Source organism: Pelobates fuscus, chromosome 6, assembly GCF_036172605.1.
Source record: "Pelobates fuscus isolate aPelFus1 chromosome 6, aPelFus1.pri, whole genome shotgun sequence".
In the NCBI taxonomy this organism is placed as follows: Eukaryota; Metazoa; Chordata; class Amphibia; order Anura; family Pelobatidae; genus Pelobates; species Pelobates fuscus.
The window spans coordinates 189,370,360-189,389,810 of record NC_086322.1 but is presented as its reverse complement, the minus strand read 5'-3'; the positions used below and the strand labels follow the sequence as shown (position 1 = coordinate 189,389,810).

The following is a 19,451-nucleotide window of genomic DNA, read 5'->3' as shown; positions in this document are numbered from 1 at the left end:
ACCCCAGACGCTCTATTCTCCCCCTTCAATGTTATTTTTACGGCTAAAACTCCCAACCATTTGTTAGGAATAAGTGCCATACACTTTGGAGGGGTAATTATACCCAGACTAGGCAGGGTTTAATCACCCAGTGGCCAAAAGTGGCACTTATTTCTTCTTTTCTTTTTAAGTTATTTCTTTTTAAGTTATGTCACTTTGGTTGGTCAAATATTGACCCTGTTAGATCCACACATAAATGTATACTGGTTACTGAGACACTGTTGCACTATCTGTATCAGCAACAGTGTAGACTTTCATTTGCAGTTGCTACAAACAGGAGCTCCTAAGTGTGGTGTATATATTATCTAACAATGAGAACAGCAGACGTTTTCACTTTATTTTATTTTATTGTAAATACACTTTAATAAAGACTTTTTTCACTTAATCTTCTCCCCCAAGGGGGCTCAATAAAGGTTTATTAATTTCATGTACAAATTTTCCTACGTTCAAAATTGGCAATTTATTGCCTTATAAAAGTGGAACAACTTTTCTTAAGGGTATAGGGACTGATATTTGGGAGAATATCCCTTATTTTCAGTCTCCTCTCTTTTTACATTTATATTTCTGGGTTATGCCCTGATACCCTACAACCCACTCAACTCCAGTGGAGGTGGGATTTTTTTCTCTCCTTCACTTTGGCTGTGTTTTTCCTACATATCCAGATACAGACTGCCTGACAGACATACACACAGAGATACTCAATGCAGACACACACACAGACAGGGCTGCCACCAGAAATGTTGGGGGCCCCTTACACATCTCAAAGCCTGGGCGCCCAGGGCCTCCTTCTGAGTGGGCTCACAGGACCTCCACTGAGTCCATCCCCAGAGCCCACAAGGACGCAGTGTGTGTGTGTGTGTGTGTGTGTGTGTGTTTGTGTGTGTGTGTAGATATATATATATATATAGAGAGAGAGAATTTCTAAGGGAATATAGTAATCTATAAAAGAGTAAACTATCCTGGCACTGATGCAATGGCAGGGAAGCCAACATGTTGGTGTCATGAGGGAGGTGCACATTGCTTGGCAAGCGTTTCCAAGCAAGGTCTATCAAGTAGAAGGTGGTGTAGGCAGTAGTGGAGGGGTGAGTATTACAATACAGATAGACTGGATCGAGAAAAATGGCAATGGCAGTCTTAGACAGGAGGTAAATGGCTTCTTAATTGCCGGGTTGGCTACCAAACATATTTTATCTCTGTGATATTTATTGCTTGAGAAAGGTTTGCAATTAAAATGAACTATACATTTTCTCGTCATATATGGGGCTTCTATAATAGAATCATACATATACTCTAGTTCCACCATTTTCATGATGCATGCTGCCCTATGAATAGCCTATATGCCAATGCCAACTAAATGCCATTGTTACACTTGGAGATTCATTTAGTTATGAATTACAGTTTGTCCTAATTTGTGCCGATCAGGTGATACTATGAATTTTCAAACTCCAAGCCGAAATGTAAGCATATCACAAGTACAAATAATCACTTTGAATTGTGATTCAGAATTCCACCCGTAACGGAGATGATTGATGACTAGGGAAAAGCTACTAAATGTTGAGTTTATTATAACAGAAGAAAAAAAAGGAGAAGTAAAAAAAAAATACATTTGTTTTTTAAAAATATTATCTAATTAAAGGGACACTATAGCATGTCTCTGCAGTGTTAGCACTGTACATTGCTTCCTAGAAAAACACCTCTAGGTGCATTCACTCGGATTGCCATTAGAGGTGCTTTCTATCCAGCACTGGCATTCAGCATTTCCACGCTCTGCATGGAGGCACTGAATGATCCCCATAGATGCATTGATTCAATGTATTTCTATGAGGAGATGCTGATTGGCGCATTGTATTGCCTGAAATCATCAAGAACGATGATCCCAGCCATGGAAATGGACCCAGCTGTGGCTTGTGAGAAAAGGTACGTTTTAAGCATTTAATCTCCACAGAGAGGGCAGCCAGGGACCTCAAACAGCAATTCCAGCATTACAAGGTCAGGCATACATGTGTCAGGAATGCTATAGTGTTCCTTTAATAAATATACAAAATATAAATATAATGTTATATTTTTATTACTGCTCTTTTCGGTTGCTTGTTCTTACTTGATCTGTGAACCAAATGGAGTAAAAATTTACCTACCAGTGATGCAAAATATATAGAGAATATTTAGATGATGTTTCCTCTGATTAATTTTCGCAAATCTTTTTTGTCAATGAAATTTGGATGAGCCGACCCACCAAAAAAAAAATATATTTTTTACTGAAATTTTTTTTCGCACAAAAGGGGTTCAGACAAAAACGATTTTTCCACCATGTGTAAGCCTAACCATCAGTGTCAAGCAAACAAAGGGGTCATAAAATACTTGAGATTGATTTAGATGGGCGAATGGGCAAATATACAGACAGAATGATAATCAGAACAGATAGTGCACAACAAATCTATACCATGTTATTATCAGATAATAGTAAAAATTTAAAATAAATCCAGGCACTCCAAATGAATTCCAAGAAAAAGGCAATTTATTGGAACCAGCAGCTACAAAGCGAAGTTTCAACCCCTAAGGGTCTTTATCAAGCTTGATAAACACCCTTAGGGGTTGAAACGTCGCTTTGTAGCTGCTGGTTCCAATAAATTGCCTTTTTCTTGGAATTCATCTGGAGTGCCTGGATTTATTTTCTATTTTTACTATTATATTTGGTCCATTTTGGTACTGGGACATATCCAGTGAAGCACCCTGGATTCCTTTGCAAGGGGTGGAGTGCACTTCCATCAATTTTCTACAATTATCAGATAATAGGCAGAGCAATATAAATGCTATAAGGTAGGACAAAGCATTAAGGAAAAAAGACAATGCAATTTAGCAGCAAGAAAAGCCATAACAGTTAGGGAGCTGTTTAAATATTTTAATAATAGAAGTGAAGCAATAACGTGAGGCTTTAATATGCCTTTCCGTGTCTATATCAGCATATAACAGTGAATGGAAACACCAAAACACAACATAACCACTAATTGCTCCAAAAAATGTTTAATGTGGCTGTTTAAACTACCAGTGCCAGAGATTACATTTTGTTAAGCCCGAAGCACTGCTGATAATAGTTAATTGCAGCTTTGCAGTAAAAGTAAGCCTCGGATATAAAATCTTTGATCAAATGTTTTTTTAGTGATTAAAATTACAGAGTGAATAAACTTTAAAAACCCATTATTTTCAAACAGACTGCAAACATGTGGGGTTTTCCTTACTTTACTTAATACCGCCCACAGTGCTGTGGAGTCTGAAACCAAAATAACTATTTAACCAACCCAACTTCTGATTTCCATAAAAAGGAGAAAGCCAAGATTATGACATCAGACATGTAAATCTAATATAATACTGAATGTGTCAGTGAGCATTACAGTTAGTTTGGCCTCTCTCGCAGCATACCAAATGGTGGCATTAAAGAGATAACTATCTCCCCTCATTTGGCCTTTTCTCTTTTTGCTTGTTGTTCCTTCCTCAAGATTATTCCACACTCCTATTGTTTTACTCCTTCTCCGTAAATATATATATATATATATATATATATATATATATATATATATATATATATATATATATATATATTTATCATGTTACCAGTTACCTACATTTTAGGCTTAGGAAGCTGGAAAAACTACATGCGTTGTATGACATCCAAAAACGGTTCAAATCCCATCTCCATTGTCTACTGTCCCGTTCTTTTGCCAGATCAGTCCCATGGTTCAGTCTCCTGTCCTTGGATGGATCCCAGGTCCTCTCCCACATGCCTCTCAACCATAGAGGCTGTTCCTATATGCAACTGCTGTACTGGGAAGAAGTGGTTAAACTACAAAGAACCACACAGGGGAGCAAGAGAGAAGAGGCAGGAATGGAGTCATCGGAGTTTGGCACCAGGGCCTAAAGATAGAAGAAAAGAGATGAGGAGACTGGGCCATACTGGCAGTGTGGTGCTCTGCTTTGAGGCTGGCTGTTTTGTCAGCTGCTAAGTTTAAGGTCCCTGAGACTGCAGTATTATCCCTTCCCCAATAATTACTCTATTGGCTATGGAGTAATCATTCAGGCAAAAGGCCGCTGTGTACCAGTAGCTGCCTATAGCAGCTCCAGCATACCAGTGTGGCAGATAACTGAGGGGATAAGATTCTAATCTGTCTAAATGATGCTGGTGGAGAAAGAGGTAAATTTAAGCTCTACCACCCCCTAGAGCCCGGCAGGAAGGGGGGCCCTGAGGGCACTATAGTGCCAGGAAAACGAGTATGTTTTCCTGGCACTATAGTGGTCCTTTAACTTTTAAAAAGCAAGAGTAGTAGAAAAATCAATATATAATTATAATGATGCTACACAGTCAGGCTTTTTAGATGTTTCGGTTCCATTACCGAACATCAAAGTAATGGGATTGAAACACTGACTGCATACTGTTGCACATCTGCATAAAATTAAGCAGTTGTTTAGTTTATTTGAAGTACTTGCAATGTGCACCTTCATGTTAATATTTTTTTATTTTATTTTTTTACACCTCTACACCTTTGTGCTGTTTGTCAAGATGCATTTTAGGGCTGATTTAAAAGAAAAAAAAATCCAGGGCTGCTGTTTATTTCCAGTTCAGCCATGACAGGAGACTGTTGCAGTATACTCACATAGGCCATTATTTCTGCTACAGAAGCTGGGCTGACCAAGCGTGCTGGAAAAAAAGCTAAGTGAAATAAAGTGAGCACTTTTCCATCAGAAAGATTGATAAATCCATTGTGTCAGGTAACAAAAATTAGGGCAAAAAGAAGCAACAGATGATATACTAAAGAAACACAAAAATAATAAATTGTGATAAATATTTGCAGAAAGTTAGCCATAAAATATCAATGAAATTTTGCTAAATCTCCCCCAAAGTGTCCCTGGAAATAGTTTTCAAATGTTGGCAACTATCTCTTTTCTACCACATGGAATTGCAAGGAAGCACTGCAGCCTGTCTTTGTACTCACAGACAGCTTTCTCCTTGCTGCATATAGACCCATACCTATCAGCATTTCAAATGGACGAAAAGGGACACTAGAATTTTATGGTCGCGAGTGTGCAAGGGCAGTGTTTTTAAAACATTTTAGTTGACTTACTAATAATTTCTGTAATTAAAATGTAATTTAGAACAACAACAAAAGTATTTTATTTGCACATACTGATTTCTAAAAACATTTATTGTAGTTTACGACACATTACGGTGAATATTATCGCTGTGGAACATTGCTACACGCAACAAACAGAAACAATATTGAGCTCCTAGAACAGATGGATATTAGGATAGAAAAGAACAGAGGGATTTGGATCCAAAATAGGGACTGTCCCTCCTAAATAGGTACAGGTGATGTGGCCTTCTGGAAAACAGCTACACAACAGCAACAGCTCTGAGAATTGAAACACTTATCTAGATAAAAGGTGAAAGTTGGATGCTGCTTCCTGGATAACAAGTGCTTAAGCCCCCAATACACTTATGTCATTACCTATCCTAATGTACAATTTGAACATAACTAGACCATACAAGAACCTTCCATACAAAAGCTCTACTAGAGATAGGATTTAGAATGCTTCTGCAGGTAAAATCCCTAGTGGGAAGCAAAGAGCTGCATTGTTTTACCTCTACTTATAAAATTCCTAGTTGTACCTTAGCTGTATTGTTTTGCATCATGTTTTTTATAGCATACCCTTTTGCTCCATTTACACCCTGTGAAGTGTCAAACCCGTTGGCAATCATTGTGACATCTATATAAAAAAGGAATACATTGCCTTCAGATCCATTAGTAATATGGCTAATGAATATTAAACAGAGCAGGCCCCAGCAATGAACCCAGAACTACTCCCTTGCAATTTCTTGTACAACATTGACTAAAACAATATGCCTGCTTTCCTTTATAAACTCATCTAACAAGACAGGCACTGCAAATTCTAGGTCAGCTAAATCCATTGCTCATTCTCCGCCTTTTAATGAAGATACGGAAAGCGTTTTCGAAAAAGCTTTTGTTTGATAACTAAACCAATATTAGTTAACCTTACCTTGGCCTTAAAATGTAAGTTGATGAATAACATACTTGCATAAAAAAACGATGTGTAGTAATATAATGTCTCAGTTTATCTATTGACCTGGTTGGAATTTCAGTGAAATTCAAAAACAGTCAAAATTAGTATTTCATAAAGACTATCATTATGAAATACTCATTTTCCAGGGGGCTGGGCAGACAGTGCTGCTTTAAACAATTTTTTTTTTTTTTTTTATTATTTATGAAATATTAGTATTTCAAAATCAGAACACTTCTTTTATAGTAGAATAAATTGCCTCTCTGAACTCTGGAGAGATAGTAGAACTCTGCAACAAACCAATAAATTTTTACATACATTCCCATTCCAAAATCTGGTGTAGTGTCTATAGCAGGGATAGGCAACCTTTGGCAACTTTTTATTGAACTGTAGTAAACTTGTCTGATGCCATTAAGAACCATTGGAAGTTATCACCACAGGAAAAAACTTTGGATATTCAATGTTTAGTGTATTAAAAATGCACCTCAATGTGAGAAAGTTAGAATTCTACCTAAGGATGATGAAATAAAGATGATGTTTTCGTATCTAAAAATTAAAATTACTTTAAACATCAACATTGTTATTACACAAGTAACATTAAATAAAATCTTACATGACACCTACCACAACAGACATTTAAAAAAATTGTTGACAGATTTCAAGGCATTTTATATAGTATTCTCTTTGTGAACACAATTTTTGTACAAGGAAAATGTAGCCATCTCTGTTTTGGGTGGATGTAATTATTTACCATCGTTGGCAAATGGTTAAAAGCAGAGCCATGCATCACCAGCAATTCGCCACAATTACCAGGTACCATGATTCTCATCAAGTAATCTGGTATATTTTGTTCTAGAAATTCACACCTGCCAGGCATGTATATCAGCAATGAGTGTTGTTCTATACACACTGAACTTGCCTACTGTCCTGAGTTCCTGAAATAAGCTGTATTATCTGGGCTGATGATGTAGGGCATCGTTAATTGAGCTTTGTAAAGAACAGTATCATGTATAATTAAATATGTAATAAACAAGGCATCACTTCTGCGGTTTCAATAGCCTTGAACAACCTAAGGGTAGCAAAAAATCAACAAAGTCACCAGCAATTCACTCTGAAGTGTAAGGTAATATTGACAGAACACTTTCATCAATGATATATATATACATATACACACACACACATACACACAGTTCTCTTCTGCAGGGATTATAAACACATTTTATTCTTTATTAAAAATAAACACAAATCTGGCACTGATCATCACTTGGAACTCTCTAATTTTATCATGGATAATAGAAATGTTTGTGGAGAATTAGGGATATTGCTTCGGATTTCCGAAAACCATTTAAAACCGACTCCAGATGCTACAGGTCAATTGATTTCTCCAACATGGGTCATTCTCACTATGTCCTACCTGTACCCATGTGATGAGCTCGTTGGAGTGCAGCATTGACCCTCATCCAATTAAGTGAAAACTACATTTTCAAACAGAGTGGTGTTTTGATTACACTGAGATAGCATCCATCATTTCTTCAAAACAAAACTATATCCTAAACCTGTGCTTAGATCGCCAATAACAGCATTATACATATTTAGATATGATAATTTACTGTTTTCACATGCATAATTTATATATTTTTTTTACTGTTTTTGTTAGAAAGCACAGTCATCACACACTGCATGATGAACAATTTTTGCAGCATCCCCTGTCCACTAGACTCAATAACACAACCAGTAACACAAAGTACAGACATCACTGCTCCAGAAACCTGCCTCTGCAACTACACAAACACAGACACACAATCCCTAAACCCACACAGCCAGAGTAAGTGGAAGGCTCATTGCTCCCTCTAAGCACTCACCCAGAAGATGACATTGAAGCCAAAGATGAAGTACTTGATGCAGCAGCTGACTTCAGGACCCTTGTAATGCTTCCCGGACATGGTGCGGGTGCATGAAGGCAGCTCCCCGGGCTGTATGCGGGGCAGGTTAGGACTCAGAGCCCGTGAAGGAGCCAGCACAAACAGGCCTACAGGCAGGGCACAGCGCGGGCACAATCCGAGCACAGCGCTGTGTGTGTGTCTGTGTGTGCTCCTGTGCTGTGTGTGTTGTATCCCTGTGTGTGTTCCTGTGCTGTGTGTGTTGTATCCTTGTGTGTGTTACCGTGCTGTGTGTGTTGTATTCCTGTATGTGCTCTTGTGCTTTGTGTGTTGTATCCCTGTGTGTGCTCCTGTGCTGTGTGTGTTGTATCCTTGTGTGTGTTACCGTGCTGTGTGTGTTGTATCCTTGTGAGTGTTACCGTGCTGTGTGTGTTGTATCCTAGTGTGTGCTCCTGTGCTGTGTGTGTTGTATCCCTGTGAGTGTTACCGTGCTGTGTGTGTTGTATCCTAGTGTGTGCTGCTGTGTGTGTTGTATTTCTGTATGTGCTCCTGTGCTGTATCAGCTCCTCCTGCTAAGCAGTCAGTGTGCCTCCAGTATACTGGCTCAGTTAGTGCAGCACCGTGTACACTGTATGTGTATGTAAGTGCAGGCAGCTCTGACAGCGGGGGAGCTTTATCCTATGATGTCCTATAGCTGCTCCCCAGCATTGTGTGTGTATATAATATATGTATACAGGATCCTCTGCCAAGCTATATTTAGCTCTCAATACAGATTACACCGACAGCAATACACAGCCCCGAGCATTGCTTGGTGTGTGAAGCCTAACCAGCCATTCACAATGTGCATTTAATTTACCGTACATTGCACTGTGTGTGTCAGTGTGTGTATACTGTCAGTACTCGTAATTACAGTGACATTGCAGCCTGTGTGCAGGGAGCCCTGTGTCAGCGTGTCTCTGTGTTTGCAGTTAAAATGTCAGACGCACGGTGTTTGTATGTAATCTGTCATGATGTGTTTTGTTTGCCCCTCCTTCCTGCCGGCTGATTAGGACGGCACCAGACTGGGTGACTCAGTCCATCTTGTCATAGGACATGCTCCTCCTCTGCTCTGCTGCCAGCCCTCCATGGCTTCCCTCCTCCCCACCCATCATGAAGGGGCATGTCTCAGCCTCTGCTGCTTTAATTGTTATATTAATTATGTCTCTGAATGTGGAAATCTAGTTGCCATCACTGTCACTGACACCGACAAGTTTAGCTTCCAAAGAGATCTGTTTCTAAATTGCCAAAAAGTACATGTGTAAATACATCTTTTCAATGCTTTCAACTCTGGAGTTATTAGTTTCTATCAGCTTGTTTATCTGAGAAAAAAAAATAATGTTATCCACTAAAGTGAGAATTCAAAGTGGTTTTTAAATTTAAGGCAAGAGTAGCTGATCTGGTAGCTGATCTAAAAGCATAGCTGAGTTAGAGATTGTTTCCAATTCAACTAACAGACACACACACTCTTTGACACTCATTGATTGACGCACACACTCACTGGCAGACACACTCACCGACAAACACTCACTGACAGAAACAAACACACTCACTGACAGACATATGCATACATTATCATAATTATTATTTATATAGCGCCAACAAATCCCACAGCAATAGGTGGACTAACAAACTTGTTATGTAACCAGACAAGTTGGACGCACAGGAACAGAGGGGTTGAGAGCCCTGCTCTATAAGCTCATATGCTAGAGGGAGTGGCGTAAAGGGGCGCTAAAGGTAAGGATAGTATTAGAGAAGTAGATTGGTAGACTAATATTCACTGAAGTCTTCGTTTTTTTTTTTAATGACAGTTGCACGAGATGAATCAGCTGGGAGCCATTAACAGTTTAATTGATACGCTGTTATGAAGAAGTGAGTATTTAATGATTTTTTTTTTGAAGGAGTGGAGACTGGGTGAGCGTCTAACGGAGAAGGGAAGGGAGTTTCACAGGAAGTCTTGAAGGCGAGCATCAGAGGTGGGAGTACCAACAGAGGACAGATGTCGGTCTTTGGCAGAGCGTAGGGGCCTAGACAGGACCAACTTGTGTATTAGGGAGGATAGATAGGTGGGAGCAGCGTTATGTAGAGATTTGAAAGCAAGAACCAGAATTTTAAATTGAGCCCTACATCTTACAGGAAGCCAATGCAGGGACTGACAGAGGGGTGAGGCATGGGAGGTGCGGGCAGACAGGAAGATAAGCCTTGCCGCGCATTCATTAAAGACTGTAACGGGGCAAGTCGGGAGCAGGCAAGACCACTGAGAAGCGGATTGCAGTAGTCATGGCAAGAGAGGACAGTGCATATGGACCAGCACACTCACTGACAGACACACACCAACAGACACACTCACTGACAGACACACACACACTGACACACACTTATGACGTCGTATTCCGCATTAGAGGACGCGTGAGGGAGAAGTAAGGAACTGGAAAATCAGCGCTCTTTCGCTGCTGACCCCGGCTTCCTGCTTCCTCTCTTCCCACCCACGCCCCTCCGGCATATATCGGCAGAGTAGGCATCTGCCATCTAGGTAAACAGGTACCTACTCTGCCTTACTGAATTAGCGCCATATCGGGGGTGCCCTAAGACTGTGATAGGGCCCCTTTCTGCGCCCCTCACCTTCAGACTCCTGGGACGCACTACACCCTAAACACCCACCCAAGATCGGCATTGTAATCAGGTGTTGGGCAAAGCTGAGATTTGAACTCATCGGAGAAGATGACCTTACTCCAGTTCTCTAAAGTCCAATCTGTATGGTCCTTTGCAAACCTCAGTCTTTGCCATGGCCTAGAATTGAACCCTTCTTTTCCTCACTCAAAACCTTTCTTTACTACTCTTTTCGCATGGTCAATATAAATTTATTTCTATTAATTTTGAGGTACTACTAGTACAGTTTATGCCACCCAGCTGGTGCTATTGCAAGAGTATAGTGCTGTTTTTATACTTTCCTTGTGAAATAAAAGTTTGTGATTCGATGATCACTTTTTCCCAGAGCTGTATATTTATTAACAGTATAATTAATTTGCCATATATCATTTGATAATTATATGCAGGTTTATGGATGCCATTGAGCTTGTAGCAGAGTTCATATATACTAGCTGGATATCTCTGCTGGAATCCCTTCTTAGCTGGAAGAAGTGCTGTTCAGTGAATATAGCCCTCTTGTCCCAGTAATCAGACGACACATGATTCTGGAAGTATAACTGACTTTAGTGGAACCAATGCACTCTTTTATACATGGACCCACAGCATGGGGTCTCAATACAAAGCATAGGTGATGCCACCCTGACATCTCTTTGTTTGGAAGAAAATTAGGTTATCCCTCGCTTAAGTCAATTATCTCCCAGACACAGACAGCCTAACATAAAATACCCCACCAAAACACAATTAAACAGGCATAAACCTCCACATGATACATGCCCGGATAGCTCTGATCCGAGCGTTCATGTTGACAAAATAGCACTGGATCCATGCAGAATTGCCAAATCACCACCGGGATAAATATTTGACTGGCTGCTATCAAGGTCCATGCCGAAAAGAGTTCCACAGCAGTTGTGGTTTTTGCTGGTCAAATATCGGGAGCTCCTGTGAACTGAAAATGGGGCAATCACCATGGTTCTCCAGGAGCGATTGTTCAGCAAAGTCTCTTGTTCCTCCCCTCCAATTAGTGCTTTTCTAGCTGGCTGGGAGGTGGGCAAAAAGAGGTTGAAGTTGACTGGGCGATGTTGGTACCTGCGGCTGAGCCAGAGTTCCAGGGAAATATGTCTCCCTGAAGTCCTGTCAGGGTATTTATATCGGCAGACATATTGTGCTATGATAGAAATTAAAGTGTATATTGCCTGAATAATTCTGAACAGAGCAGACTCCATTTTGTTATTTTCAAACTAACAAAAGACACAAGATTTCTATCCCTTCTGTAAAACTAACCACTTTGCCAGAAGCTAAGGAATGCTTAGTATATACAAACCAAATTGATAAGAAATGAGATCGGGGGATGGACAGACTGTCTAAATGCTAATGGAATATAATTAATTCTAAACCCAGACATTTGTGACAGAGAAGATTAAATAATTTAATTTTACTTTCGATATTGTATAACGTCCCATTGTAAGTTTAGGGGTCATACTTAGTTATAACTGTCATATTAGAAATTGTAGCAGAATTGCCAGACACACTGTCTGAAGAAAATTCAGCCACCAGGAAAAGTTTTAACTCTTTCCTGGATAGGAATGTTTAGTGGGACGAGACTGCCCTCTATAGACCAAATACTTAAATTGCTATCTGGAAGGTAACCACACCTCCAGTTTTCTATTGGTCTATCACCTAGTGAATTTTCCCTTTAAGAGTTAAAAAAAGCAAGAGAAAGGAATGCAAAGGAAGCAAAGAAGCAAGGAGGTGAGCAGTCGGGGGCAATGCAGAGAAATCCATGACAGATATCCACACCAGGGCACTCAGAATTTCTTACACACCAATCACACATCCATTCAGTTCCAGAGACTACCTACTAATCTGATGAAAATATCTACTCAACTGGTAATTATACTGGTTTCATTTAATTCATCTAAATTAATTAAAATTTTCTAATAGCATGATATATGACTGGAAAAATTACGATCAGATTTCTATATTTAGAAATCTTAGTTAAATAAGAAGTACATAGTTATAACCATTCCATTCTGCAGATAGAAATGAATAATTATATATATATTAATGTGACATATCACATGTTAGCATATCGTGAAATTTATCCAGGTGTATTGATTTGCTCTAAAATAAGATAAAATATCTGTTTTGGCAAGTTGAAATTCTGCTTATAGAACATGGTAGATTACTCTTATTGGATGGTTCCAGGAAATGACTAATGAGCTGGTTTAAATGTTATTTTATTTAAAATTACATGAGAATAGATCTTAATTACCTAGGAGGTCTAGCCAGCATTGAAAGGGTTATTCTAACTGTCAGCTAAAGTTTTATGGCCTTATGCTGCAAGCTGTGTGTGTGTAAGTTTCACTTTCACTTTTGTTTCTCTGTGAAGCCCATCATAAATCATTGTCAGCCATTGGAAAATGTTTTGCCATTTGTATTGCATACTCATGTTATACTGAATATTCATTGATTATTGTCACGCATGTTACATATTATTATTATTATTTAATTTGTCACAATAAATTGTATCTATTTTTATAACAAATTGTGATTTTATTTATATGGAATACATTTCACTTACACGATAATGATCTTTGGGATCTGAGAATTGAAATAGTGGGCAATTCTCAACTGTTTACTATTATTATCCCATAAATATCCCCACAGTCCATGCGGTCTGCTCCAGCTCTCCTGAATCATTTGCAGGCCCCAGTGAGAGGCGTTCTCTAGTGTTAAGCATGGAGGGGTAGGTAATGAGAGTTAGGGAAGATTTTAGGGATAGAATCATAGTCTGCCACAGAGCTGTTAACCCTTGAAGAACGGAGGCAATTGTACACGTTCTGATCAAAACAAATGTAAACAAAACCTAGAATTTGAGCTATATGTCTGTTAACCCCTTAACGCCGTTACGGCGTTCTATGCCGTCACGGCTTTAAAGGGCTTTAAAGCCGTTGCGGCGGCATAGAATGCCGTAACGGCTTGCAGCCCCTGGAGGTCCGGCGTATTCACCTCCGCCTTGATCCTCTTCTGGGGGGCTGCCTGAGAGCCCAGGCAGCCCCCCTCTGGCAAATGAGGCCCCGGGGGCCATGTGATCGCTCTCAAAGAGCGTTCACATGGCCCCCTATAGCTGGCTATGGATCTGCCAGCAGGGAAACTGTCTAAAATATTAGACAGTCCCCCTGCTGGTAGGTAGTGTAAAAAAAAAAAATATTAACATGTTATAAAATAAATTAAATGCCTTTTTATATATATAATATATGTATATATATTATATATATATAATATATATACATATTATATATATGTAACGTCATACGTAATGTATTTTAATACTAATATAAGTATATATATTAATATTAAAATACACTTAGAATGACGTTACATATATAATATGTATATATATTATATATATAATAGATCTACATATATATATATACGTATAATTACAATAATAAATAAATAAAATAATTAAATAAATAAATAAAATATTGAAACAAAATTTAAAATAAATTATATATTCATATGTAATTTATTCTAACTGTATTTTGTTATTAATATATATATATTGGAAACAGAATACACTTAGAATGACATTCTATATATAGCTATCTATATATAAAATACAAATAACCGCAAATATATATATAGAGCTAAATACATATAATTACATAAAAGATTACATTAGTATACACGTAGAATTTAAATACCTATAAATGCATATATATTAAAATTCTACGTGTATATTTAAGTAATTTTTTAACGTAATTATGTCATTTGATTAATTAAAATGTGATTCACATGCCTGACAACACAGGGAGAAAGTGCAGAGAATTTAATTCACAAGCACTATATTTGACCCTGTAACTCTCCAAGACACCCTAAAACCTGTACATAGGGGGTACTGTTTTACTCGGGAGACTTCGCTGAACTCAAATATTAGTGTTTAAAATTGGTAAATTGTATTACAACGATGATATTTTAAGTAAAAGTGAAGTTTTTTGCATTTGTTTACAAACAAACGGCACTTTTATGGACTATATTATTGTTGTAATATGTTTTACTGTTTTAAAACACTAATATTTGTGTTTAGTGAAATCTCCCAAGAATAACAGTACCCCCCATGTACAGGTTGTATGGTGTTTTGGAAAGTTAGAGAGTCACATATAAGGCTTGCATTTCATTTTTTTGACATTGAAATTTGCCAGATTAGTTATGTTGCCTTTGAGACCGTATGGTAGCCCAGGAATAAGAATTACCCCCATGATGGCATACCATTTGCAAAAGTAGACAACCCAAGGTATTGCAAATGGGGTATGTCCAGTAATTTTTAGTAACCACTTAGTCACAAACACTGGGCAAATATCCGTTTTTTGCTTTTTTCACACAAAAACAAATATGAACGCTAACTTTGGCCAGTGTTTGTGACTAAGTGGCTACTAAAAAAGACTAAACATACCCCACGTTCAATACCTTGGGTTGTCTACTTTTTCAAATGGTATGCCATTATGGGGGTAATTCTCATTCCTGGGCTACCACACCGTCTCAAAGGTAACATTACTAATCTGGCAAATTTCAATTTGAAAATGGAACGTTCTATATTTGACCCTGTAACTTTCCAAAACACCATAAAACCTGTTAATGGGGGGTACTGTTCTACTCGTGAGACATCGCTGATTACAAATATGTGCATTTTTTTGCAGTAAAACCTAACAGTATTATGACATTTACAGCTAAAATGTGAAGCGGAACTACAAATTTAAAAAAAAACATAAATTTCTCACAGTTTTTTTTTTTATTTTATTCATAATAAATTATGTTTCATATATAAATATTTTATATGAAATGAAAGCCCTGTTTCTCCTGAACAAAATGATATATAATAAGTGTGGGTGCATTTAATATGAAAGAGGTGAATTACGGTTGAACAGACATATAGTGCAAATTCCAGTTTTTGTTTACGTTTTGTTTTGATCAGAACGTGTACTATTGACTCCGTCCTGAAGGGGTTAAACCATATTTTACCTCTTTCATATTAAAGGGACACTATAGTCACCTGAACAACTACAGCTTAATGTAGTTGTTCAGGTATTAGCTCCCTGCAGGCAATCTAATGTAAACACTGTATTTTCAGAGAAAATACAGTGTTTACATTGATTGATAGGAATACCTCCAGTGGCCGTCACTCAGACGGCCACTAGAGGGACTTCCTATCACGCAGGGCCCTAAAAAGGCCCTGTACACATCAGACGTATTAAAATATGTCTGACGTGTTCAGGAGAGAGAAGGCACTGTGTGCGCGCCTTCTCTCTCCAGGCTGTCAGCGGAGGAGGGGGGCGGGCAAAGACCGCGAGCTGAGCTGTCACTCAGTTCAGCTTGCGGCCGCGCACACCGCGCGCATGCACGGTAGTGCGCTCAGCACTTCAGAGGGCGGCATGAATGCCGCCCTCTGAAGTATGTGTGCATGTGCGGCGAAGCCGCGCATGCGCACAAGGGAGCAATGACGCTTCCAAATGGAAGCGTCTGATTGCTCCCTGCTCGCGCCGCCTATTTCGTCATTTTGACGAAATAGGGGGCGCGGCTTCACGAGGCTCCCGGCGCTGGAACGAGGTGAGTAAAATCTCCTCCCTGGAGAGTCCCTTTAAGTGCACCCACACTTATTATACATTATTTTGTTCAAGAGAAAAGGGGATTTCATTTCACATCAAACATATCTGTATGGAACATAATTTAACATGAATAAAATCTAAAAAAAGTTTGAGAAATTAATAAATGTTATTTTTTTAAGTTCTGCATGACATTTTAATTGTGAATGTCATAATACTGTTAGCTTTTACTGGAATAAATTACACCTATTTGTGTTCAGTGATGTCTAATGAGTACAACAGTACCTCCCGTGTATTGGTTTTATGGTGTTTTGGAAAGTTACAGCGTTGTGGGGCTTTTCTCTTTTTCAGTTCTTACACATTGAAATCTGCCAGATTAGTTATGTTGACTTTGAGACCGTATGGTAGCCCAGGAATGAGAATCATCCCATCATAGCATACCATTTACAAAAGTAGACAACCCAGGGTATACAAATTGGGGTATGTCCAGTCTTTTTAGTAGCCAATTAGTTACAAACCATGGCCAAAGTAATTGTTCATATTTTTTTTAATTTGACACAAAAAACTGCCTTTTCACTGATGATATCATTATCATTATATGTTATACTGCTCTAAAACACTCATATTTGTGTTCAGCAATGTCTCATGAGTGAAACAGTACCTCCCATACAGGTTTTATAGGGTTTTGGAAAATTACAGGATCAGATATAGGGCTTTGCCATTTCAGTTTGCCAGATTTATTTGTTGGGCCTTTGAAACCATATGGCAGCCCAGGAATGAAAATTACACAGCATAAGTGTGAGATCTTAAGGCCTTAAAGGGACACTGTAGGCACCGAATAACCATGAGGAAGTCTTGTGATAAGACAAGTCGCTTTGGGACTATTTCTGCTACCTTTATTTGTTTTTATTCTTATTCTATGTTCTGGTGTTACGTTTCCATTCCCTAGCAGGTGGACAAATCTCCAAATCTCTTTTATTGGATTGGGGACCATGGGTACTGGTGATGTGTCTGTTTTTATAACAACTTTGTAAGTTCAATTTGTGCTTTTAAATTTCATGCTTACCTACTGCCTTCTGATCATATTAATTTATTTGTAATTCCTTCATATTGTTGGGTGGAGGTCACTTGTACCAGTTCTCTCCTTTTTTGTTTATTACTTCCTGTTTCTTGGGTTGTTGTTAGAAATCACACTCACTAGAGAGACTGATTGCCTATTAGGTGTGTACTGAGAGTCACGTTTTTATTTGCGTTCTAACAAACAGGATGTAGGGCTTCCTCAGGCTGGGAATTAGAGCATTGCTGTGTGTCACGACTTACCTCCGCAACCTCCGCTCTTTCGCTGCTCCGACGAAGGTACACAGGTCGCGGCCGTCTGCGTGAATGAGCGAATGCAGGAGGCAGACCGCAACCGGTGAACTCCAATCGAGTCATGTCTCCCAGGCAACGATAGATGCCTGGGAGACGTGTGCAATCATTCCACCCCACTGGACAGCACGGTTGGATTTAATTAAGTTAATAATACTCACCACCATGTCACACCCCAGCAGATATACAGCCCCATACACCAATACGGTGTTATGGAGGCTTGTTAAGTAGGTGTGCCTTTAAACCTGGAGCAGCTGAGCTTTCATTGTTCAATTGTTCTGTGCTACGTTGCTAATACTAACTGCGTTCCTGCTATCCTGTATACCTGTTTTACCTGACGTTGGACTGCCTATTTGTTATTAAACCTCTGCTGCCTGGATTTTGCCCTTTTGGGTTGTCTGGCCTTGTTTCCTCCTTGCCCCTATTGGATTATCCGCATCGGACCTTTGCTTTATTATTTTTTCTGCAAGTACAAGTACTGCATTCTGAGTTTCATACAAGTTGTACCTGATACTGTGATCCACTACAAGGAGCGATTGAGATCAGATTGTGTGCGCCTGCAATCTCCCTAGCCCCCCTTCATAGCAGTCCACAGGTTTACTTGATGACCAGCCAGCGTGCTGGTATCAGAGACATTATGTCTCTGATGTGGCTCCACACTAGATTGGCACCCAATGGTGGCTACCCTCCAATCGCTTCACCTCTGATTAATAGTACCTTCAGTGTCCCTTTAATGCAAGGCAACCACCAAAGCTGTGTGATAGTTCACAGAGGACAACCTTAGCATAATGAGCTGGTTTTGGTGTATATAGTGAGGCAAAAAAGGTATTTGATCCCCTGCTGATTTTGAACATTTGCCCACTGACAAAGAAATTATCAGTCTATAATTTTAATGGTAGGTGTATTTTAACAGTGAGACAGAGAATAAAAAATAAATTTAAAAAAATGCAGTAAAACACATGTCAAAAAAGTTATAAATTGATTTGCATGTCAATGAGTGATATAAGTATTTGACCCCTTCAACTTTGTACTTGGTGGCAAAACCCTTGTTAGCAATCACAGAGGTCAGAAGTTTCTTGTAGTTGGCCACCAGGTTTGCACACATCTCAGTACGGATTTTGTCCCACTCCTCTTTGCAGATCCTCTCCAATTCATTAAGGTTTCGAGGCTGACGTTTGGCAACTTGAACCTTCAGCTCCCTCCACAGATTTTCTATGGGATTAAGATCTGGAGACTGGTTAGGCCACTCCAGAACCTTAATGTGCTTCTTCTTGAGCCACTCCTTTGCTGCCTTGGCTGTGTGTTTTGGGTCATTGTCATGCTGGAATACCCATCCACGACCCATTTTCAATGCCCTGGCTGAGGGAAAGAGGTTCTCACCCAAGATTTGACTGTACATGGCCCAGTCCATCGTCCCTTTGATGCGGTGCAGTTGTCCTGTCCCCTTAGCAGAAAAACACCCTCAAAGCATAATGTTTTCACCTCCATGTTTGAAGGTGGGGATGGTGTTCTTGGGGTTATAGACAGAATTCCTCCTCCTCCGAACACGGTGAGTTGAGATGATGCCAAGGAGCTCGATTTGGTCTCATCTGACCACACTTCCACACAGTTCTCCTCTGAATCATTCAGATGTTCATTGGCAAACTTCAGATGGGCCTGTACATGTGCTTTCTTGAGCAGGGGGATCTTGCAGGCGCTGCAGGATTTCAGTCCTTCACGGCATAGTATGTTACCAATTGTTTTCTTGGTGACTACGGTCCCAGCTGCCTAGAGATCATTATCAAGATCTTATCGTGTAGTTCTGGGC

General features: G+C 39.3%; 1 protein-coding gene across 2 annotated transcripts in view; it reads right to left on the bottom strand.

Annotated features, from left to right (window-relative positions):
* The window catches only part of TSPAN5 (tetraspanin 5), a 212,806-nt gene extending 203,740 nt beyond the window's left edge, over positions 1 to 9,066 (bottom strand). For both annotated transcript variants that reach the window (XM_063458609.1, XM_063458610.1), the window contains exon 1: positions 7,971 to 9,066. In XM_063458609.1, the coding sequence (XP_063314679.1) occupies positions 7,971 to 8,051 (81 nt within the window). In that variant the 5' untranslated portion in view covers positions 8,052 to 9,066. The remainder of the gene's footprint in view (positions 1 to 7,970) is intronic.
* Positions 9,067 to 19,451: the final 10,385 nt, after the last annotated feature.